Source organism: Leucoraja erinacea, chromosome 14 (assembly GCF_028641065.1).
Source record: "Leucoraja erinacea ecotype New England chromosome 14, Leri_hhj_1, whole genome shotgun sequence".
Classification (NCBI taxonomy): domain Eukaryota; kingdom Metazoa; phylum Chordata; class Chondrichthyes; order Rajiformes; family Rajidae; genus Leucoraja; species Leucoraja erinaceus.
The window spans coordinates 38,374,094-38,397,691 of record NC_073390.1 but is presented as its reverse complement, the minus strand read 5'-3'; the positions used below and the strand labels follow the sequence as shown (position 1 = coordinate 38,397,691).

The 23,598-nt window shown below is 42.2% G+C and overlaps 1 protein-coding gene and 1 long non-coding RNA gene across 2 annotated transcripts in view; one reads left to right on the top strand and one right to left on the bottom strand.

Annotated features, from left to right (window-relative positions):
- Positions 1 to 19,270, bottom strand: part of LOC129703601 (uncharacterized) — a 23,980-nt gene extending 4,710 nt beyond the window's left edge. The window contains exon 1 of the long non-coding RNA XR_008724591.1: positions 19,238 to 19,270. This is a non-coding gene — a long non-coding RNA (uncharacterized LOC129703601). The remainder of the gene's footprint in view (positions 1 to 19,237) is intronic.
- On the top strand, positions 6,763 to 23,598 carry LOC129703600 (uncharacterized). Its single transcript, XM_055646201.1, has 4 exons — positions 6,763 to 9,648; positions 16,661 to 17,014; positions 19,144 to 19,422; positions 23,340 to 23,598. The coding sequence occupies exons 1-4, from the start codon at positions 9,558 to 9,560 to the stop codon at positions 23,342 to 23,344; spliced, it is 729 nt and encodes a 242-aa protein (XP_055502176.1). The 5' UTR covers positions 6,763 to 9,557; the 3' UTR covers positions 23,345 to 23,598.

Sequence of the window (23,598 nt, the reverse complement as noted above, 5' to 3'; positions counted from 1 at the left end):
CACCCTGTATTCTAATAGCATCCTCCTCACAGTTCCACTGCCACCCAGCTTTGTGTTATCTGCAAATTTGCTAATGTTATTTGAATCCCTTCATCTAAATCATTGATGTATATTGTAAATAGCTGCAGTTCCAGCACTGAGCCTTGCTAATCACTGTCTGCCATTCTGAAAGGGACCCGTTAATCCCTACTCTTTGTTTCCTGTCTGCCAAACAATTTACTATCCATGTCAGCACTCTACACACAATACCATGTGCCCTCATTTTGCTCACTAATCTCCTATGTGGGACCTTATCAAATGCTTTCTGAAACTCCAGGTCCACTACATCCACTGGCTCTCCCCTTTCCATTTTCCTAGTTACATCCTCAAAAAAATCCAGAAGATTTCCCCTTCGTAAATCCATGCTGACTCGGACCGATCCTGTTACTGCTATCCAAATGTGTCGCTATTTCATCTTTTATGATTGACTCCAGCATCTTCCCCACCACCGATGTCAGGCTAACTGGTCTATAATTCCTTGTTTTCTCTCTCTCGCATTTCTTAAAAAGTGGGATAACATTAGAAACATAGAAACATAGAAATAGGTGCAGGAGTAGGCCATTCGGCCCTTTGAGCCTGCACCGCCATTCAATATGATCATGGCTGATCATCCAACTCAGTATCCCGTACCTGCCTTCTCTCCATACCCCCTGATCCCCTTAGCCACAAGGGCCACATCTAACTCCCTCTTAAATATAGCCAATGAACTGGCCTCAACTACCCTCTATGGCAGAGAGTTCCAGAGATTCACCACTCTCTGTGTGAAAAAAGTTCTTCTCATCTCGGTTTTAAAGGATTTCCCCTTTATCCTTAAGCTGTGACCCCTTGTCCTGGACTTCCCTAACATCGGGAACAATCTTCCTGCATCTAGCCTGTCCAACCCCTTAAGAATTTTGTAAGTTTCTATAAGATCCCCTCTCAATCTTCTAAATTCTAGAGAGTATAAACCAAGTCTATCCAGTCTTTCTTCATAAGACAGTCCTGACATCCCAGGAATCAGTCTGGTGAACCGTCTCTGCACTCCCTCTATGGCAATAATGTCCTTCCTCAGATTTGGAGACCAAAACTGTACGCAATACTCCAGGTGTGGTCTCACCAAGACCCTGTACAACTGCAGTAGAACCTCTCTGCTCCTATACTCAAATCCTTTTGCAATGAAAGCTAACATACCATTCGCTTTCTTTACTACCTGTTGCACCTGCATGCCTACCTTCAATGACTGGTGTACCATGACACCCAGGTCTCGCTGCATCTCCCCCTTAGCTACCCTCCAATCCACAGGAATTGATCCTGAATCTATAGGACATTGGAAAATGATCAGAATGGCAGCAGCAAATGCAGTGGGAGGACAGGGAATCCACAATACCCTGCTAGTGAGCACGAAGGACCTCAGCGAGGGGACTCCCTTTTCACGGGACCTGTTCGTCAGGAAGTTGTACTTCAAATAAGTAGAAATAATGAGTTTCCCCAGCAATATTGACGTTGCTGTGTTGCATCTAGTGGGAGGTATGTGTCGTGAAAAGGATCAATCACACTGTCCACTCTTCAGGTCAAACTGAATGCATTTATTTTCATGGACCCTGAAGGGATCAATGGGAGAAGGCAGTCTTACATCAGAACAATCTTGAACGCCACATATTTCCGGTCCTGCTGAATATTTTCACATGTTTTCTTTCAGATTTTGAAATCTGCCATTTTATTGCATTTAGACTGATTATCAGAAGAAGAACTGCACAGATGCAATAGAATGTTCCTGACAATATTCAGTGTAATAAAGCAACAGTTAGCAGTAGAGTGGCATGACTGGGTGCAACTTTGTACGTTTAAAGTCTATGGTGATAGAAGGTATTGATTTGCTTGGTAAACCCGAGTCTGCAGTTATAGCTACTCAGGAGGGTTGATATAAAATGCTTGTTTGCATGAAAGTACTCACCAAACATGTGCATTTTCTACCTTCCCCTTTGAGTATTGTTAGCACCTTGTCTGAAGCACTGACAATGACTGGAGTAAAAGCTTCAACTAAAAATGCAGATCTAGCATATTACCATGGATACAGCCATGATAAGTAGTTTGTAAATGACACATTAAACTTCAGTACAAAGTGCCTGTGGTGACTCTGAGCCTTTATAATTTCTGCCAACAATCCTCACCGATTCTGCAGCAAGGTGCTCAAGCTTCCTTTTCATATGTGCATGGATGTTTAAACATGTTCTTATTGAAGTGTCAAAGTTATGAAGACCTGCTTTTCTTTGTGATTGTCAAATGCCAGTTGTTGCCTGCATGTGAGGCCATTGATGCATGTCAGGAACAGTAAAAAAAAGTTTTAAAGTTTTTTAAAAAGTGGTTTTCTTTTCTAGAAGTTAACGTTGAATTAAGCAATGGGATTTGAAGAGAAAACCTACGGGTAACCCATTTCACAACAAAATACATGCACTCACCATCATTTTCCCACTTTTAAAAATAATGGATTTAAAAATGATGGTGAATGTGCTTGAGTTTCAGATTTATGCTCCAACTAATTTAACTCACAGCTCAGAGACGAATTTTGTAAAATTATCTTTTTTGTTTTGTTTCATTCCTAAAAGGTATCTAACTAATTTAATGGTGTATCTGTACCAAATGAATATGGCTGCAAGCTAGTTTGTACATTGCAATAAAGTGAGGATTTAAATATAAACCTAACATCAAAGATTCATTTTGGAAACTTTTATTGAGAAATATTTGACGCACATAGTTGCCTGCAACAAGATCTTAATCTTGAAACACCTCTAACTCACTAAGCACATCCAGGTCTCACAAACATGGCCTTTACAGATATCACCTCAGCTCGTTTGATGTGCTTCATCTGATTTCTGATAATCTGATCTGATTTCCTCTTAACACTGTGGCTATGAGCATGTCTGCTGCATGGAAACACATCTACATATGGTGTCCCAAAAGTTGGCCTCTATATTCTTTTTCACGTAGATTCTTTATACTGAATGTATGATCTTTGAATGTGAAAACAATCCTGGATATATTCCGTCTCAAAACTTGCATTTATGTCTAATTCTACTTGGGTTTAGTTCAGGTTAGTTTTGAGATACAAAATAGAAACAGGCCCTTCAACTCACCCTCAGTCCACACCGACAATCGTTCTCCCATTTACAATAGTTCGATGTTATCTCACTTTCTCATTCACTACCTACGCATTAGGAGTAATTTACAAAGGCCAAATTAATCTACAAACCTGTGCATTTTTGGGATGTGGGAGGAATCCAGACCCGGAGGAAACACACACAGTCACAGAAAGAACATGCTAACGCCACACAGACCGCACCCGAGGTCAGAGAGGTGCTGGGAGGCAGCAGCTCTACAAGCTGTGCCACTATTCCACCCTTATGGCGTACTTCTATAATGGTTAAGATATCTTAATCATTTTTCATAAAGATGCACCTATGTAAATGTCAAACACTTTTTATACTGCTTTTTACTTGTTGATGTGTTATATTAACCACCTTTTTGTTTTGGGTGTTCCTATTCTTTTTCTTCTCATTTATGTTGCTAATGGCATTGAATTTCCTATTACTTGGCAAGTAATAGTATGAGAGGCCAGTTACTGTGAAACAGTAGTATCCTTGCAGTGTATGGTTACTGAATTTCAATCAGGTAAGTAGAATGAATAGATAATTAATTTTGACATGTGTGCAAAGTGTCAAGGGTGGCTTTGCTATTCTGGAGGATCGGCCTGAGATCGGCAAATGTAAAATTCAAGGTGCAGTGTACCTTTCCAGCAACATAACACTTGCCAGATAATTCTATCTGTAAGTCTCCAAAAATAAATGCAAGCAGAGCATGTGGTATTTTCGTATTTTGCCTAAAACCTCAGCAATACTTCATACAATGTACATTTTAATTTAATCTGCACATTTAATTTAACGTCATCACATTAGAGGAAGGATGTGGAGTCTTTGGAGAGAATGCAAAAGAGGTTTGCCAAATGCTGCTTAGATTAGAGGAGGGTATCAGCTATAAGAGGTTGTACACATGTATTTGTTTTCTCTGGAGCATCAGAGGCTGAGGAGCCCTGATAGAAGTATATACAATTATGAGGCATAGATAAGATAGGCAGTCAGAAGCCCTTTCCAGGGATAGAAATGTCTAAGACTTGAGGGCATAGTTTTAAAGTGAGAGAGGCACAGTTTTTACACCGAGGGTGGTGGGTGCCCAGAACTTGTTATCTAAATTGTAGTTTGCAGAGCTTTGAGGTGCAGAGGGATCTAAGTGCTTTGCATGATTTGCAAAAGGCTAGTGTGAAGATTTAGTGAGAAATTAATATTAACAGGATATTATTTATCACTTGGGTGTTTTGAATAAAAAATGAGGAAGATTATGTTTCTGTGAAATAGGCACATCTGGAGTATTGTATAAGTAGTGGTCCCTTATTTTCAGGAAGGGTGTTAATGCAATGGAAGCAGTGCAGAAGTGGTTTTCTGGACTCAAGGGTTGGACAGGCTGAGCTTGCATCGGCTGTATAGATGAATCATAGAAATACAGCAAAGAAACAGATCCTTCAGCCTAACTCATCCATGCTGACCAAGATACCCCAGGGAAAGGGTATTTGATTGAAAACAGAATCAATCTGGAGAATCCGGAACCAGGGAGCACTGCTTAAAAATAAGCATGCACCTCTTTAAATCAGAGATGTGGTGAAATATTTTCCTCTCAATGGAAGTAAAATGTTTGAATATTTTCATGGAAAAGGTAGATGGATTCCTCATGAGCAAAGAGGTGAGATGTTACCAGGAAGTGCTAGGTTGCGGTTGCAATCAGATCAGCAATTATATTATGGAATGGCAGAGCAGGCTTGAGAGGCCTAGTGTCCTCCTTCAGCTTCTAATTGGTATGTTTGTATTATGAGAATTGTAGGTAGATCTCAGCTGTTCTTCCATTTTGTCTTAAAAATGGGCAGTGCTTAATTCTGTGGGAATCAAACTTTGCTTCACTGAAATGTGTAGGAAGGAACTGCAGATGCTGGTGTAAACCTAAGATAAACAAAATTATGGAGTAACTCAGCACCTCTTGAGAAAAGGAATAGGGTTCGTTTTGGGCCAGACCCCTTCTTCAGACTGTAGTCTGATTCCAATTTTTCTTTTATATTTGGGTTATAAATTTATGGGTTATAAACTTAAAGCCTGCAATACAAGTCATGATATTGACATTTGGGAAAGGGATAATTCCTATAATCAAAAGGGGTCGCTAAATGTGTCTAGGCCCAAAACATCACCCATTCATTTTCTCCAGATATGCTGCCTGTCCCACTGAGTTACTCCAGCATTTTGTATCTATCTTTACTCAAGTGAAGTCGCCCTTCAGCGCTTGGCTAAACATGCCTGGTTCAAGTGGCCCACTCAGTCAACAACTTGAACGCCCACATGTTTTTGAGGGGAAAATGACAGAATACTGGATCACAATAGTTAAGCCTGTAAACTGGTGTCACATTTATGCTATCAAAAGTTATATAAAAATAGTGCATGCTTTGATTCTGTAGAGCAGTCTCTAGCTTGACTGTTCTCCTTGTCTGACAAGTTATTGCAAATAAAAAAGAAGTTAACTGTCCCTCAAGTCTCATGTAAATTATTCTGACAGTATCCTCATATATAAGGAGACAACTGAGTTGATGCCAGCATTCAAATAAAAAAATATATAAAACCGGACATTGTGCATTTCATGTTGCTGAGAGAGGCTTGGGTGGAGATGGCAGGAGCTCTCACCACAACCTTCATTGGATCTTTATTGAAGGACCAGAGTATTGCAAATAACATAAATGGTAAACCAAAAATTGAAGCCTGCCACTAAGTGCCTAAGTCAGACCAACAGCTATGGCAGAATGTGTTTTTTCAGAGAATATTTAAACACAATTGTCCCCATAATCACACATTTTAGTAAATGACAGGATGCAAAAGGAAAGTCATGACTGACTTTATTTGAATTTGTTGCTGATGTGAAGGAGATGTTGTTAAAGGCAATGGAGCTGATACATAACAGAGTCTGACAACATGATTTCGGAAAGAGAGCTGGATTTAACAGAAATATTGGTTTTCTGTGGCCCAGTGCAGAAAGAATTGGTGATTTTATTCTGAACATCAAATCAGCTCACAGCAATAAACGCATGTGGAAGCAACATAAGCAGAGAAGCTGAAAGGAATTGAGAATTCCACAGATTCACAACGCTCTGGGTGAAAAGGTTTTTCCTAATCGTAGTCCTAAATGGGACAACCCCTTATTCTTAAACTGTGACCCCTGGTTCTTGGACTCCCCCAATATCAGGACATTTTTTGTCCAATCTTTTAAGAATTGTATATGTTTCTATAAGATATCCTCTCATCCTGCTAAATTCCAGTGAATATAAGCCCAGTCGATCCATTCTTTCATTATATATATGTCCCACCATCCCAGGAATTAACCTAGTGAACCAATATTGCAACCCCTCAATAGCAATAATGTCCCTCAAATTAGGAGACCAAAACTGCACACAATACTCCATGTGTAGTCTCAACAGGGCCCTGTACAAGCACAGTAGGATCTCCTTGCTTCTGCTTAAATCCTTTTGCTATGAAGGCCAACATGCCATTTGCTTTCTTCACTGCCTGCTTTGCCTGCATGCTTACTTTCAGTGACTGATGCCACCAAAGAGGATAACCTCCCATTTATCCACATTATACTGCATCTGCCATGCATCTGCCCACCCACCCAACCTAAACCACTCTGCAGCCTCATAGCATCCGCCTTGCAGCTCACACTGCCTCCCAGCTTTGTGCCATCCACAAACTCTGAGATACAAACAAGCTTCTGGTAAACTCCACATTTTGATATCTTTGACCCCTGTTTCCTATGAAGACTGGGGAAATTCAGCACGTTTCTTATTACTTTCACAAACTTCTACAGAAGCTCCATAGTAAACATACTGTTGGGTTGCGTAACAGCTTGGTTTGCGACAAGTTTGGCCCAAGACTGTAAACGGTTTTGATAAGGGGGGATCTTGTCTGCCAAATCCGTTGGAGTTTTTTGAGGAGGTAAAGTTGTGGACTACTTTCTAAATGGGGAGAATGATACAGAAATTGGACGTGCAAAGGGACATGGGAGAGCTGGTGCAGGATTGCCAAAACGTTAGTTTGTAGGTCGAGTCAGCAGTAAGGAAAGCAAATGCAATGTTAGCATTCATTTTGAGGGGACTAGAATATAGAAGCAAGGATGTAATGCTGAGGCTTTATCAGATGCTGGTGAGGCTACATTTGGAATATTGTGAGCAGTTTTGGGCCCCATGGCTGAGGACAGATGTGCTGGCTTTGGAGAGGTTTCAAAATGATCCCAGGGATGGTTAGGTTAACGTATGAGGAGCGTTTTATGGCTCTGGGCCTATACTCACTGGAGTGTAGAAAGAGGAGGGAGAGTCTCATTGAAACCTGCCAGATAATGAAAGGCCTGGATAGAGTGGATGTAGAAAGGATGTTTCGTGTAATGGGATAGTCAAGGACCAGAGAACCTAGTCTCAGAATAATAGGACAAACCTTTGAAATGGTGACGAAGAGAAGTATCGTGAGCCAAGAGTAGTGAAACTGTGGAGTTCATTGCTGCACACAGTTGTGGAGGCCAAGACATTGGGTATTTTTAAGACAGAGATTCATAAGTTCTTGATTGGGAAGAGCATCAAAGGTTACAGTACAGGAGAGTTGGGTTGAGAGGGATAAATAGATCACCCATGATTGAATGGCTTAATTCTGCTGCAATGTCTTATGGTCTGCAAGAAATTGCACAGAGTTATACATGTAGACCAGTAAATCACACCGACCAGACTTCCCTCCATTGACTCCATCTACACTTTCATGCTGCATTGGAAAAAGCCAACATAATTAATGACATCCCACTCTCATCATTCCTTCTCCCTGCCTCCACCTGGCAGAAATGCACACACCACCAGACTCAGGATTAACTTCTTCCCCTGTAATCAATGTCCTGAATTGTCCTTTCATGAACTTGGGTATGGTCCGATGCACCTCTACCCCATTGCAGACATTGGACTTTGTCAATGGAACTGGTGCACTATAAGTCTGAGGTCATCCTTCTCGGCCCCTCGGACTCAATCAAAATTATAGCAGGCAGCCTTGGAAACCATACCCCACTACTCAAACCTCACGTCAAAAACCTTGGCGTGATATTTGACTCAGCACTGAAATTTGACAATCAAGTCAATGCCGTGGTAAAACGCTAGCTTCTTTCAGCTTCAGACGATAGCTAAAAAAAAAAAATTCCTCCAGTTTGATGATCTGGAAAAGATCATCCACACATTCATCTCCTCCAGCCTAGATTTCTGCAACTCCCTTTACAGTGGCATCAGCCAATCTTCCCTGTCCCGCCTGCACCTGGTCCAAAACGTCGCAGCGAGACTCCTGACGGGCACCCGAAAAAGGGACCACATCACCCCGATCCTGGCCTCTCTCCACTGGCTCCCTGTGCGGTTCCGTATTAACTTCAAGATTCTCCTCCATGTCTACAAAGCCCTCAACGAGCTTGCCCCCACCTACATAAAAAGTCTTCTCACCCACCACTCCACCTCCAGGCCCCTCAGATCAGCCGACTTGGGGTTTGCTGAATATCCCACGGTCTAGGCATAAGCTCAGGGGCGACCACGCCTTTGCGGTTGCAGCCCCTAGACTGTGGAACAGCATCCCCTTTCCCATCAGAACTGCCCCCTCCATCGACTCTTTTAAGTCAAGACTAAAGACTTATCTATACTCCCAAGCCTTTCCTGACGTCCTCTGAGTGAGGGCTACATGTATATATGTATGTAGTTTGTTTTGTTGTGCTATTCTTATAACAAATGTAAAGCACTTTGGCCAACGAGAGTTGTTTTTTAAATGTGACTTGACTTGACTAATGATGAGAACTACATCCTGCACTCTGGATCTTCCGCTTTGCTCTACTTATTGTACTTGAGTTTGAGCTGATTTTATTTATTATTTGATCTGATAATAGTATCAGATAGCATACTAAACAACGTGTTTCATTGTACCTTGATACATCTGATGATAATAAATCTAAACCCAACTTTCTAAAAATAGTTGTTCCCAACAAAAGTTGAAAAAGTGTCTTCATTCAAATAATATTTCGGCGCTGCCATGCATTACTCACTGGGTTTCATAATGAGAAGTTTATCTTTGAAATTAGCGTGCTCGGCCAACGTTTCAAGCGCTTGCAAAAGCCTGCAAGTCAGTGAACACGTCTTGTTTTCCATCATCTGCAGCTCGGAATCAGTCGAGGGCAGCTGAAGTGTGAACTGTCAGAGTTCAGATGGCGTCTCACCGCGAGCACCAACACTGATCTCTTCCTGCCACTCACCTCCGGTTTAATACATCGCAAAGAATAAACTCGGCTAACGGAAGCCGGGCATCTTGTTGGCAAGCAGAGGCAGTGTAAAAATAAAAGAGGGCCGGTGAAAATATTTGACTCCGAATTTACAAGATACATAATTAAAAAGCATGAGGATAAAGAACTACGAAGAACTGAAAAGAGTTGGTTTTCCTGCCGGGCGCTGTTTTTGTGGGAAGGGTCACCTTTTTGGAATCTGGAGTAAGAAAGTTTTCCAATAACCTTTTGAACTGGAGTGTAAAATATTATTTCAGCTTTTCTTTAAACCTAAATAATTTAGTTTGGCTCAAGATGTTAGCCCGAAACGTTGCCTATTTCCCTCGCTCCAGAGATGCTGCTGCACCCGCTGAGTTTCTTTTTTGTGTACCTTTAAAATTATATAGATAGTTTGCATTGTTGTTGTGTCTGTTAACAGTAATTTGCATTAACAGGTATATTCTAATTACAATGTCCGGTTGAACGTCGTTGGGATTATCTGGGTAATTAATAAGGAACCGACTCTCTGATTCCCATGTGTAAGGAGGGTGCGCTCCCCCTTTATAACCTAGAATTTATACTTGTGTTGCCTGTTTCGCTCCCTCCAGCCCAGTCCTTGATGTTGGGGTACACGTGTATTTTAACGTGGGCTTTTGGCCTTATAAAGGCACCATCCGGCAATCTTGGGCAATTTCCACATTTTTGGAGCAGAATAATAGTAATTTGGATTAATTTATACACCGTTAATTCAGAGCGAAACAGTATTTTCACATTTATCATAGGAAATAGGTGCAGGAGGAGGCCATTCGGCCCTTCGAGCAAGCACCGCAATCGATTCAAAATCAATTATAGACGAAGCCACTCGGGATCACTTTGTATCTCAAACGCGCTGTATAAACGCGAGTAGTTGTCAAATCATAACTGGACCTTAGCGTAGCCACCAGTACTGATTAAAAATGTAAAATGTGCCGAGAAAGTTCAATAACCGTGAACTTCCTGCCTCGCGAACTCAATCCGGGTTCCAACTGTACAGAATATAGAACATAGACATTGTATATTAGTTATTTTACAAGATGCTTGGTGAAGTGACATTCCTTTGACTAATAGAATCAGTTTATAGAGCCATAGTCGTACACTCTGGAAATATGCCCTTCTGCCCAACTAGCCCATGCCGACCTACATATCCCATCTACACAAGTCCCACTTACCTGCGCTTGGCCTATATCCCTCTAAACCTGTCCTATCCATGTACCTGTCCAAATGTTTCTTAAACGTTGCGACATTACCTGCCTCAACTATCCCTTCGGCAGCTCGTTCCATACAGCCACCGCCCTGAGTGAAAAAGGGTACGCCTCGGGTTCCTAATATACGCCCCTTCCCCTCACCTTAAACCAATGTTCTCTGGTTCGCGATTTCCTGACTCTATGCGTCTCCTCAACCTATTCCTCCCATGACTTTGCACGCCTCTGTATGATCACCCCTCATCCTCTGGCGCTCCACGGAATAGAATCCTAGCCTGGAATAGAGTCCCAGCCGCAAGTTTCTATGCACACGAACACTAGAATTGAACAGACAATATTTTGTAAACAGCATTCTCGACAGGGGAGATCCCAAGAACAATAGCTCTCTGAGGACAACGGAGAAAGAAGGAACTGCATGTACTGGTTTACCAAAAGAAAAGGACACAAAGCACTGGAGTAACTCAGCGAGCCATGTAGCATGGCTGAAGAAGGGACCCCGACCCGAAACATCACCCATCCACGTTCTCCACAGAAGCTGCCTGACCCGCTGAGTTACTGGGACAATCTGTGGCTTTCTTTTGTAAACCAGCATCTGCAGTTCGTGTGTGTCTATATTAAAATGTATCATTTATTTCGGTTATATCGTCAATTTTGTTTAGGATACTCTGGTCAGATTAATATCAAGATCAAAATGGGAAAAGACTTACGATAATTTCGTTATCATTAATTTTACGCACTCTCCAATTTGTATGATCAGAGGACAAAGTTAAATTTGAAAGGGAAACTAATTTACTGATATTTATTCATGAATATACAAACTTACAAGAATAAATCAGAACATTGTAAATATGGGACGGCACAGTGGTAGAATTGCTGCCTTGCAGAGCCAGAAACACGGGTCCGATCCTGACTATATGTTCGGCATAGTCAATGTGAACCGAAGGGCCTGCTCCTGTCACAGTACTGTTCTATGTTCTATGTTCTATGTTGACCGTGAATTTTCCCGGTATCTAAAATCAACTAAAATTAGCGACATGGTGGTGCAGCGCCAGTAGTGGCGTAGTGCTAACAGCGCCCGAGACCATGGATCGATCCTGACTATGGGTGTTGTCCGTACATAGTTTGTACGTTCTCCCGCGTGGGTTTTACATAGATACATAGACAATAGGTGCAGGAGTAGGCCATTCAGCCCCTCGAGCCAGCACCGCCATTCAATGTGATTATGGCTGATCATCCACAATCAGAACCCCGTTCCTGCCCTCCCCCCATATCCCCTGACTCCGCTATCTTTAAGAGCTCTATCTAACTCTCTCTTGAAAACATCCAGGGAATTGATCTCCACTGCCGTTTGAGGCAGAGAATTCCACAGATTCACAACTCTCTGGGTGAAAAAGTTTTTCCTCAGCTCCGTTCTAAATGGCCTACCCCTTATTCTTCAACTGGGGCTACTGGTTCTGGACACCCCCAACATCAGGAACATGTTTCCTGCCTCTAGCTTGTCCAATCCCTTAATAATCTTATGTTTCAATAAGATTGCCTCTCATCCTTCTAAATGCCAGTGTATACAAGCCCAGCTGTTCCATTCTGTCAACATATGACAGTCCTGCCCATCATGGGAATTAACCCCGTGAACCTACGCTGCACTCCCTCAATAGCAAGAATGTCCTTCCTCAAATTTGGAGACCAAAACTGCACACAATACTCCAGGTGTTGTCTCACTAGGGCCCTGTACAACTGCAGAAGGACCTCTTTGCTCCTATACTCAACTCCTCTTGTTATGAAGGCTAACATGCCATTAGCTTTCTCCACTGCGTACTCTACCTGCATGCTTACTTTCAGTGACTGATGAATTAGGACATCCAGATCTCGTTCTACTTCCTCTTTTCCTAATTGAAGCCATTCAGATAACAATCTGCCTTCCATTTCTTGCTACCAAAGTGGATAACCTCACATTTATCCACATTAAACTGCATCTGCCAACTCACCCAACCTGTCCAAGTCACCCTGCATCCTCATAGCATCCTCGTCACAGTTCACTCTGCCACCCAGCTTTGTGGCATCTGCAAATTTGCTAATGTTACTTTTAATCCCTTCATGTGAATCATTAATGTATATTGTAAATAGCTGCGGTCCCAACACCGAGCCTTGCGGTACCCCACTAATCACTGCCTGCCATTCTGAAAGGGACCCATTAAACCCTACTCTATGTTTCCTTTCTGGCAACCAATTTTCTGTCCATGTCAGTACCCTACCCCCAATACCATGTGCTCTAATTTTGCCCACTAATCTCCTATGTGGGACCTTATCAAATGCTTTCTGAAAGTCCAGGTACACCACATCCACTGGCTCTCCCTTGTCCATTTTCCTAGTTACACCATCGAAAAATTCCAGAAGATTCCAGAAAGATCCCCTGCTTTGTAGTAGCTATAGACCAATTTCACTCCTGAATGTGGACCTCAAAATCCTCTCTAAAGCCCTTGCGCTCCGTCTTCAACGAGTGATGCCCTCTATTATCCCGTTAGACCAAACAGGGTTCATACCAGGCCGACAATCTTCCCACAATACTAGGCGTCTCCTTAACATCATCCATTCACCGAGTAGTGAGACCCCAGACATAGTGGTCTCCCTCGACGCCGAAAAAGCTTTCGACAGGGTCGAGTGGAGGTACCTATATGAGGCGATGGACAGGTTTGGCCTCGGTAACAGTTTTATTCTTTGGGTCAGTCTATTATACTCGTCCCCGGTGGCCTCAGTACAAACAAACGGCACACTGTCGCCCCACTTCCCCCTTCAGAGAGATACCAGACAGGGTTGCCCGTTACCACCACTCCTGTTTGCTGTCGCGATAGAACCCTTGGCGGTCTGGTTACGCTCAGAGAAGGGCTTTAAAGGTATTACACGGTTTGACACAACTCATAAAGTCTCATTGTATGTGGATGAATTGCTCTTGTACACACCAAAAAAGTGAGCTATTACCGATTAACTCATTGGCTAAGCAGCTCCCTCGCTCTTTAACCTCATTCAAATGGGCAGAGGACGGGTTTCGCTACCTCGGCGTCTTTATCACAACACCCTTATCTGATATGTTCCGCACAAACTTTCTGCCTCTGGTTGAGAAAGCTGAAAGAGATTTTGACCGCTGGTCAGTTTTACCGCTATCCCTCATGGGCCGGATAAATCTGGTCAAGATGGTCATCCTACCCAAATTCCTGTATCTTTTCCAGCACGTCCCTATACTTATCACTAAATCTTTTTTTGATAAATTAGAAAGGACAATATCTAAATTTTTATGGGGTAGCAAACCGGCTAGAATCCGAAAGGCGATACTGCAGTCTCCTAAGAGTGACGGCGGTTTGGCACTTCCTGACTTTAGGCGATACTATTGGGCAGCTAACTTGCAAAAACTCCTGTATTGGATGAATGATGATTGCGACCACCTACCGACCTGGGTACACATGGAAAAGGCGAGTTCACATCTCCCGTTGCGGTCTGTCCTATGCTCCCAACTCCCCCTTCCTATAACATCTGTGGGTGCAGGCCCAATTGCGTCCCTCTCGCTCAAGATATGGAGTCAACTCAGGAAAAACTTCGGTTTACAAGGCCCTTCCATCTTGACCCCACTGCTTAAAAACCACATCTTTAAACCTTCAAGTACAGACCACGCATTCAAAACCTGGCATAGCAACGGTATCAGTAGTATCAAAAACCTATACAAGGATGGCATCTTTTCGTCTTTTGCGGAGCTCTCGTCCAACTATAGCCTCCCAAACTCCCACCTTTTTCGTTTTTTCCAGATTAGGGATTTTGTGAAGAAGACATTCCCCCATTTCCCAAATCGTCCCCCTGAAACCCTGATCGATACCATCTTAGCTGTAGATCCCAACCGGAAGAAATGCATCTCTGTTTTGTATAACTTGTTAGGGTTGGTTATATTGAAACCTCAACCTCATACCTGCGTGGGAGGGTGAATACGAAACTAACAGACCAACAATCCAATGCAAAGTCCTTCACAAAGTCCACTACACAAATGCAAGATTATCTAGAATTTACCCCACTGTTAGGGACACCTGCAACAGATGTAATCAATCTCCTGCCAACCATAGCCATATGTTTTGGTCTTGCCCTAAGCTAGCAGCCTTTTGGAGGAGTGCTTTCGACTTGATAAGCAGAGCCTACGGCCAGACTATTCCTCCAAACCCACTGTCAGCCATTGTCGGTACCCCTCCCAACACCAACCTCTCTGTTGCGGTGAAACGAATTCTAGCTTTTACAACCTTGTTAGCCCGGAGACTGATCTTGCTTAACTGGAGGCTCACCTGTCCCCCGACACATGCTCGCTGGATTAAGGAGGTGCTTTACAATTTAAAGCTTGAACAACTTAAGTTCTCTCTCAAAGGCTCTCCCAAGAAATTCCTAGATACATGGAACCCTTTCTTGGAACTTGTTAACTCTCTCAACTTGTCCCCGGACTCGGAAGAGGACTGAGTGCTCTCCACCATTGTTCTGCTCTACTGCAGCTGCTCTCCCCTTAATCCCCCCTCTCCCCACACTTATTTATTTAAATACTTACTTATTTACTGTTATTAGTGACCCCCTTTTTTTCTTTCTTTTTTTTAAGTACTTTTTGTTTTGTTTATGTTACCATATTTGTGTGGATGTGTATGTATGCGAGTGTTGTTTGTCCCCATTTGGTTCCGACCTGATTCGGGTGGGTTGAAGGTGGGTAAGGGTAAGGGCTTTGAGGGTCGCTTACATACTGTTGCACAATTATGCCTTGACTGTCATTGTCTGTTATCATTGTATGTATGCAAATTGCTGTGAAATTCAAATAAAAAGATTTAAATAAAAAAATTCCAGAAGATTAGTCAAGTATGATTTCCCCTTCGTAAATTCTTGCTGACTCAGTCCGATCCTGTTATTCATTCGCTCCTTTTCCCCCATCCCCCGCCCTATCCAGTCAAGTATGATTTCCCCTTCGTAAATTCTTGCTGACTCAGTCCGATCCTGTTACTGCCATCTAAATGTGCCGCTATTTCATCTTTTATAATTGACTCCAGCACCTTCCCCACCACCGATGTCAGGCTAACTGGTCTAAAATTCCGTTTTCTCTCTCCCTCGTTTCCTAAAATGTGGGATAACATTAGCTACCCTTTAATCTACAGGAACTGATCCTGAATCTATGGAACATTGGAAAATGACCACCAATGCATCCACGATATCTAGATCCACTTTCTTAAATACCCAAGGATGCAAACCATCAGATCCTGGGGATTTATCAGCCTTCAGTCCCATCAGTCTACCCAACACCATTTCCTGCCTAATGTGAATTTCCTTCAGTTCCTCAGTCACCCTAGATCCTCTGGCCACTAGTACATCTGGGAGGTTGTTTGTGTCTTCCTTACTGAAGACCTGTTCAACTCGTTTGTTTCTGTCTTCAAGGTTTCCAACTTTGGTCTTAACTAATTTCTCCTGGTGCTCCAGTTTCCTTTCACATTCCAAGGACGTGCAGGTTAGTTGGCTTCTGTAAATTGTCCCGCAGGATAGTATTAGTGTATGGGTGATAGTCGGCGCAGACTCGGTGGGCCGAAGGGTCCGTTTCCATGCTGTATCTCTAAACGAAACGAAAACTCATATATTCCAACTGTCATTGTCCATAATTATGTTGTTTGATGTAACTCCTGCAGCTGAACGGTGCTTCGTAAATCAAACACGAAAACAACACAGCACTCCAATGGGAAGCATTATTAATTGATACGAATGATAACAATTTCAGTTAACAATTTCATTTTTCTCAACAGGTTGTTTTATGATCTGCTATTCCAAAATAAATTCTGACTTCGCCATACAGATGTAAATAAACAATTGATTGGACTTTTCCTTGTGAAAATGCTTACAGTGTTTTCAGGTATCACATCAGTCTAATCTTTAACCTTACTCCTGTACAGAAACATTCACATTCACCAGTGTAATACAAATGCATCTGTTTCCCATCCCAGCGCTCCGCTTACTGACCCTCTGCGGCACAGGGACCCCAGCCCCACCCGATACCGTCATTGATGCCGTCGTTGGACAGGATGTTCAGTTCCCTGCGGATAACCCGTGTGAAGATCGATATGAAGTGACATTTCAGATACTATCACCGTTTGTTGCTCAACTAGCTTCTACGGGAACGGACACACCCGAAACCCGACACCCAGTGTACGCTGACAGACTGCATTGGGACGCGAGTGGATCCCTGGTGCTGTCCAATGTGCAGGTCAATGACAGTGAAAGATATGAACTACAAATCGACTGCTACAGCACAAAACGAACAGAGCCAAGTGAAAAGACCTTCGATTTGCATGTGTTTGGTAGGTAACTGATGGGCCAGATGGTGCCGCTCGGGAGATTGCTGGGGAATACCAGGGGCAGTGGAGATGACCGGGAGACCGGGAGAAGCCCCGGGGTGCGGTATCTGGGATCAAGAGGGTGGACACCGTGCCAGGCAGCGGACTCCCTGCGGCTCCAGCTGCCAGGAGCGGGTCCGACCGGGGTAGGGTGGCGTGAGAGTGGGAAGATTAGTTGCGATGTTACGACCGAGGGTGGGGTTTGGTCTAAATCATCTGGAGCGAGCCAGCGGGGGCCATCAGAGGTTGGGTTGCGGTGGTCGGGCAGCTCCCGGGGTGAGTGTGTGAGGGAAGAGGCGGAGGATCCTGACTCGGATAAGAACCATGGTGGGGGATAGGAGGAGGAGGGGGGAGGGGGGAGGGGGGGGGTTGTTGGGGAGGGGTGCTGACGATAGAGAGGGAAGAGGACATTGATAGGCGAGTGTTGGGGATCAGAGGAAAGCGAGTAAATATTTGAGATGTGGAGAGAACGCTGGTCAGGTCTAATATGAATACCTTCCAACGTAGAAAGGTCTGGGAATTCGGGTGGTCGCTGCTCATCAGGCTTGAGGGAGTGAAGCCCCGGCCCATTGCCACAAGGTCCAAGATCATGGACTTGAACACATACGCGGACCCCTACTGCGCCAACTCGAATCCCCTGAATAAAAATGCAAACAAAAATGTATAACAGGAAAATCTGAAAAAATAGAAACTTTGGCAATATTGGACACAAAATGGTACAAACTAGAGGCAGACCTGAAGATTGGGGAATGATCAGAAGTCAGCAGACCAAAACTATTAAGATTGGAGAAAACTGGTTATGATTTTAAAAAATGGTAATATCAAACAAACAGAAGGAGCCACTGTGAATATATAGAAGGGAAGATGGGAGTTAGTTCGTTAGTAAGAAACTGAGAAATGAATAATGAACAGTGTACAGTTGTCTCTGTACTGTACATTGACAATGACAATTAAAATTGAATCTGTATCTGAATCTGAATAACAGGAAATCAGGAGATAAACCAATACTTTGCATTGTTACTCACTTGGAAGCTACTGAGATTATCACAAAGGGAACAAGATGTTATTTTTATCTAACACTAGACCAGGGGGGACCCGTTGGGTCCCGTCCACTCAACGCGCAGTTGCGGAGTGGGCGACCTGCAGTGTCACACACACAAACCACCCTTGATATTATATTAATATTATTCATTCGCTCCTTTTCCCCCATCCCCCGCCCTATCCACTCACACATAGTCCCCAACTGTGCAGGCATGGCTAGAGAGGAAGAGGGCGGAGCGGTTAGAGAGGGAGAGGGTGAAGGGGTGGAGAGAGAGGGGGAGGAGGGTAGAGAGGGATAGGGAGGGGGTAGAGATTGAGGGGTGGGGGGCGGTGTCACGGGGGAGGGCAGGTCCCCGAATGCAATAGATGGTGACAACATTAGTGATGTTTTTCTATTCACTAAGCCAGTCCTTTTAGTTCAATTTAGTTTAGTGATACAGCGTGGAAACAGGTCATCGGCCCACGAGTCTGCGCAGATCAGCGAACACCTGTACTCTAGTTCTATCGTACTTACTAGGGACAAATTACAGACGCTGATTAACGTACGAATTTGCACTTTGGAGTGCGATAGGAAACTGGAACACCCAGAGAAAACCCATGCGGTCATAGGGGGAACGTACAAACTCTGTACTGACAGCAACAATAGCCAGGATTGAACCCTGGTCTACGGCGCTGTAAGGCAGCAACTCTACCGCCACCGTGCCGCCCTTTTGAATGTTATGGGAGCTTGTTTGTATGTAGGAGTGCCAGTAAGTCAAATTGAAATTAGTGATTACATGTTGATTGTCCCCACAATGTATGTAACATCGCATAGAAAACAACCTCCAGATTCCTCCATTTGTGGGATGACAGAAGTTGCTGTAGTTTTTACAGGGAAGTGCTAATGAACACATACGGTTTTGCTGTTATTACACCACAGATCCTGCATGATCAGAAGTTACTGTATACTTATGAATCTTAAGTAAAATATGTTTCCTACTAAGTAAATGGTGCAACCCAGGAATTAATGTTAAATTTCCACATTCTTCTTCTGACTACTGTCCCTATTTCAGAATCAGTTTCAAAGCCAGTGATAACAGCAAGTGGGTGTAATTCAACTCCAACTGTTAATCTAAGCTGCTCCGTCACCAATGGAACAAAAGTTACCTTCTGCTGGGAAATGTTCTCCTTGTCCAAAGGCCTCAACGAAACTTGCCATGGGCCAGAACTGGTGATAAACCACGGTAGAGAACAGGAACTGGATACATTCAGGTGCACGGCAAAGAACAGAGTCAGTAATGCAAGCAGACAACAAACAATCACGGAGCTGTGTTATGGAAATGACTATGCACGTACGTATTAAAACTACATTTGACCCTTGCATTGCACTCCTGACTGGCCTTCCTCCATCAATGTGAATGTTTCTTAAACTCACAACAACTCCTTTTCACTCCTTGCATCTGGTTTTGCTGACATTATTATTGGCAAGGTAGTAACATTTTCAGATCCCCTTCCCTCTTCTATGTTATATGTGGTGGGCTTTGTTAATGCTAGACCTGGAATATTGTAAACCGGTTTGTTCTCACTCTGTAGAGAAGGATATAATTGTAACAGAGGTTCGCCAGATTGATTCCTGCCAGAGGGGTATTATTTTATGAGGACTAGCCCTGCGCTATCTTGAGTCTGAAAAAGGCTCCTGACCTGAAACGTCACCTATCCATTCCCTCCAGAAGCGCTGCCTGATGCACTGAGTTACTTCAGTACTTTGTGTATCACATTAAAAAAAACAGATATATGGTCTCATTGCAACACACCAAATTCTTAGAGGAGTTGACTTGGTAGATGTAGTCTTGGGTGTTTAGGATTAAGGATCATAATCTCCATCTAGTAAGGATTAAAATATGAAATTTCTTCACCTAGAGGAGAGTGAATCTTTAGAATTCTCGATCCCTCTGATCTTGATGTAGAGACAGTTGCGAGTGCAGTCAAGTCAGAGATTGGTAGACTGTTGGATATTAAGGGAATGAAGAGTAATGTGGTTACTGATATGAACAATGATAAATGATCATCTTGAAGGGTGAAGTAGACACAAGGGCTGAACGGTGTACTCCGGTTCCGGTTCCTGTTTCTAATTGTTAAATTCTTAAAAACGTTCCTTAAAAAATTATTTCCTTGAACAGACTTTTGGTCATCTGCCTTACGTTCAAAGTTTCTTGGGGACATTCCTTGGGTGTGCATTATTATGAAGTGCCACTTTGTTTCAGGTTCTAGATAAATGCATGTTATTTAGTTGTGTTGAGCAGCAAGGGAGAATCAGAAATCCTTTTTTTATACACAGATAGTAAAAAAGTCAGTCCATTGTGTCTGTATATAAGCTGTAGAAACTGGACAGTAAAATGGGGTGGGAAAGTAGTTTTGACCTTGAGGAGAGATCAACCTGGTGAAAGGAAAACAAAATTAAGTTTATCAATGATATCAAAAAAGGCAGGACAGGCAAGGATAAGGACTATTATCTAAATGGTAAAAGATTGCAAATGTGTGAAGTTCAGAGGGGTTTAGGTGTTCTATTGCTTTAATTACAAAAATGTAGCTGGCAAGTCCAATAAGTAGTTAATAAGGCGAAGGTATGTTGGTCTGATTTGCAAAGATATTGAAGTTTAAGAAAAGGAAGGTTTTGTCACAGTTGTACTGGGTGCTGGTGAGGCCTCAACTGGAATACTGCACATAGGTTTGTCCCCTTACTTATAAACGTGGTAGAATTGGAGATTTACTTGGCCAAGCCCTGAGCTGAAAGGATTGCCTATTACATGAGCCTAACGCAGGCATAACTAGGAAGCCATCTTGGTCGGCATGACCGTTAGACCAAAGGGCCTGTTTCCATGCTGTACAACTATGACTTGATAAACATGCCCCACACTAAACTAATGTGTTTTTATGAGCAGATCCTAATGCCACTTTTAGAATGTTCAGCAGCATTTGTGTGTGGTACCTACCATCTCCTGACTCCTTGACCCAGGGAACCCGAAACAGTTGAGGTACTTGATAAATAACTTATCTGCTCCTTCAGCCTTCCAATCCAACACCAAACTCCCAAAGCTCATGCCCCATGCTTCCCACCAACTAATCTCCCATTCCGAGTTGACAACTCTTTTTCAAACAGCTTCAAGAAATTATAACATTAAAACTGTGTCCTAAGCCAAGCAGTGCTCACTATTTTTCATTTTCACAAGTAGGTGCAAAGTTAGCATGTTTAATACTTTGCCATTTTGCAGCAGAATATACCCATAAATTACCAAGAGGATTACAATATATCAACTCCATTTATTACAATATATTTCAACTAGAATATTTGGTTAAGTGTTTTTGCTGAAGTATTTATGATAAGGAAAATGTTAATCTTTTCCTCTATATTTTTCAGCTCAATATGGCTTTTCATTCAAAGCACAATGTTACAAAAATGACTCTGTGTGATCTATTTTAGATCAGAAACTTCACTCGCTCTTAGCTGCAGCAACATTGCCCTTATTTTGGGGTTTAACCATCTTCATCTGCTGCAAAATAAAACAGGTTATCGGTGATAAAGGAAACAATAACAATAATTCAAGCCTGCAGCATTAGTTCAAGGGTACGTAGATCTCAGGATTTAGTCCTGACTGTTAATTGTGTTCTAAATCATGTAGAAGTTATATTTTCAAACAATCAGTAGCAGAAATATGTGTTTGTGTTCTTATTAATAATTATTAACCAATAGGCATGGTAACCCTAAACTTTTTATACTCACAGATTATAAGCACAAAGTGCACGAGGAAAATGTGTTCTTCCTACTAACTTTACCTCATTCCTTCACGAGTTTAGATATCTTAATTGCGTCTCTGGTCTGTTCTCCTCGTACACTCAATCCTCTCTGAGACAAAGAAATTAATCCACTCACGAACTGTGTTTTATAAATTCCTAGAAAAGGATCTACTATCATCTGGTACAATCACTCTAATCTTTTAAATCTCTTCAACCTTTACTTCAATATGATCCTTCATTGATAAGTTGAAATAGAAGATGATTTTCAATCTCTATTTCAATATGATCCTTAATTGATATGTTGAAATATTGATAATGCAAATAAATTACCTTTTTGGAAGTACAGAGCTAACTACTGTACTATAATGAGTAAAGAAGTTGATCATGAGTGCCGCTTACCTTGATCACACAGATCAGCAACTTTCCTGGTCCTGGATGCCAATTCAAAGTTGATTAATAGGTCAAAACCAAAGCAGGCAAAACCTTGCGAGTGTGGCGCCATCAGGTGGTCGTGCCACACTCGTTCATCATGGGTGTGAATAGTTACATTAAATAGATACATACAATAGTTACATTAAATCAAATTGGATATTCAGGGATATTGGTAAACAGTAGAGGACAATTAGAAGATGTAGTTTGTAAGTTTCATTATAAATGCAATGATGTATTAACAACATTTCCATCTTCTAAACCAGGACAATGGTGCTAGAATTGGTTGTGTTAATTGTTTCAACAGAGCTGAAGGTTGAAATGATCTTCTGTGTTATAAATTTGCATGTTCTTCCCAGAGATGGATCTATTATCATCCGATGCAATTATTCTGATATTTTAAATCTCTTTTCTACCTATTAGTGTAGTACTATTTCTGAACGTTTGCTACGATGCTGAGAGCTATATTCTGAACTCTGCATCTTCCCCTTTGCTCTATCCATTGAACTTGAGGTTGAAATGATTGTATTTATGTATGGTATACCTGATCTGCGTGGATAGTATGCAAAACAAAGCTTTTCAATGTATCTGACACGTGACAATAATAAACCTAAACACAATTTTATATAATTCATTTCTCTATTTTACCAGCCATTCACCATATTATAGCCGGATATATTTACATACTACTGCTGTGCCAAATAGTTTATCTACAAAATGGACAGATATGGAATAGGCTGCTAAGTTATGTAGTGCACTAATGATGGGAGCAAAAATAATGGAAAATACTGGATATGGAATTTACATATTTCACTTTGTGGACAAGAGGGAACAATTTACTTGAACAGACATGTAAGAGAAGTTGAAGAAAGCAGCATAGATGGTGATGCACAGATGTTAGAAAAGTAGAGCATGATCTCTTACCATGATTTGATGAGGAGAAAGGGAGGAATACTTTGGATTACTTTGTTAGCTGGCTAATTGTGCATTTTTGACAAGTTTTCAAATTAATACTAAAACAATATGACTTTCTTCCATTTTTCAGAGTAATACAAGGGACTGACAGGAAAACTGTTGACCAAGATGGATTACCTACATTTGACGTGCTCCTCTTGCAAAGTGGCATTTGTATTGTTGGTCAGTTTTAGGAACAATTAACTAAAAACTGGAAAAACGGTGATTGAGTTTTCGCCAACATTAGAATGAAAAACAGCAGCATGGGAACTTTGTTCAACATTGCCACTCCTTTGACAATGAATTTATTGCATGAGCATTATCCAATTAAACTATTGTTAATACCCAAA

Excerpts from the sequence above, each read along its gene's own strand:
- LOC129703600 (XM_055646201.1), top strand. The coding sequence starts at position 9,558 with ATGAGGATAAAGAACTACGAAGAACTGAAAAGAGTTGGTTTTCCTGCC. Across the intron at positions 9,649-16,660 it reads TCACCTTTTTGGAATCTGGA|CGCTCCGCTTACTGACCCTC; the intron begins GTAAGAAAGTTT and ends TTCCCATCCCAG. Across the intron at positions 17,015-19,143 it reads CTTCGATTTGCATGTGTTTG|AATCAGTTTCAAAGCCAGTG; the intron begins GTAGGTAACTGA and ends TCCCTATTTCAG.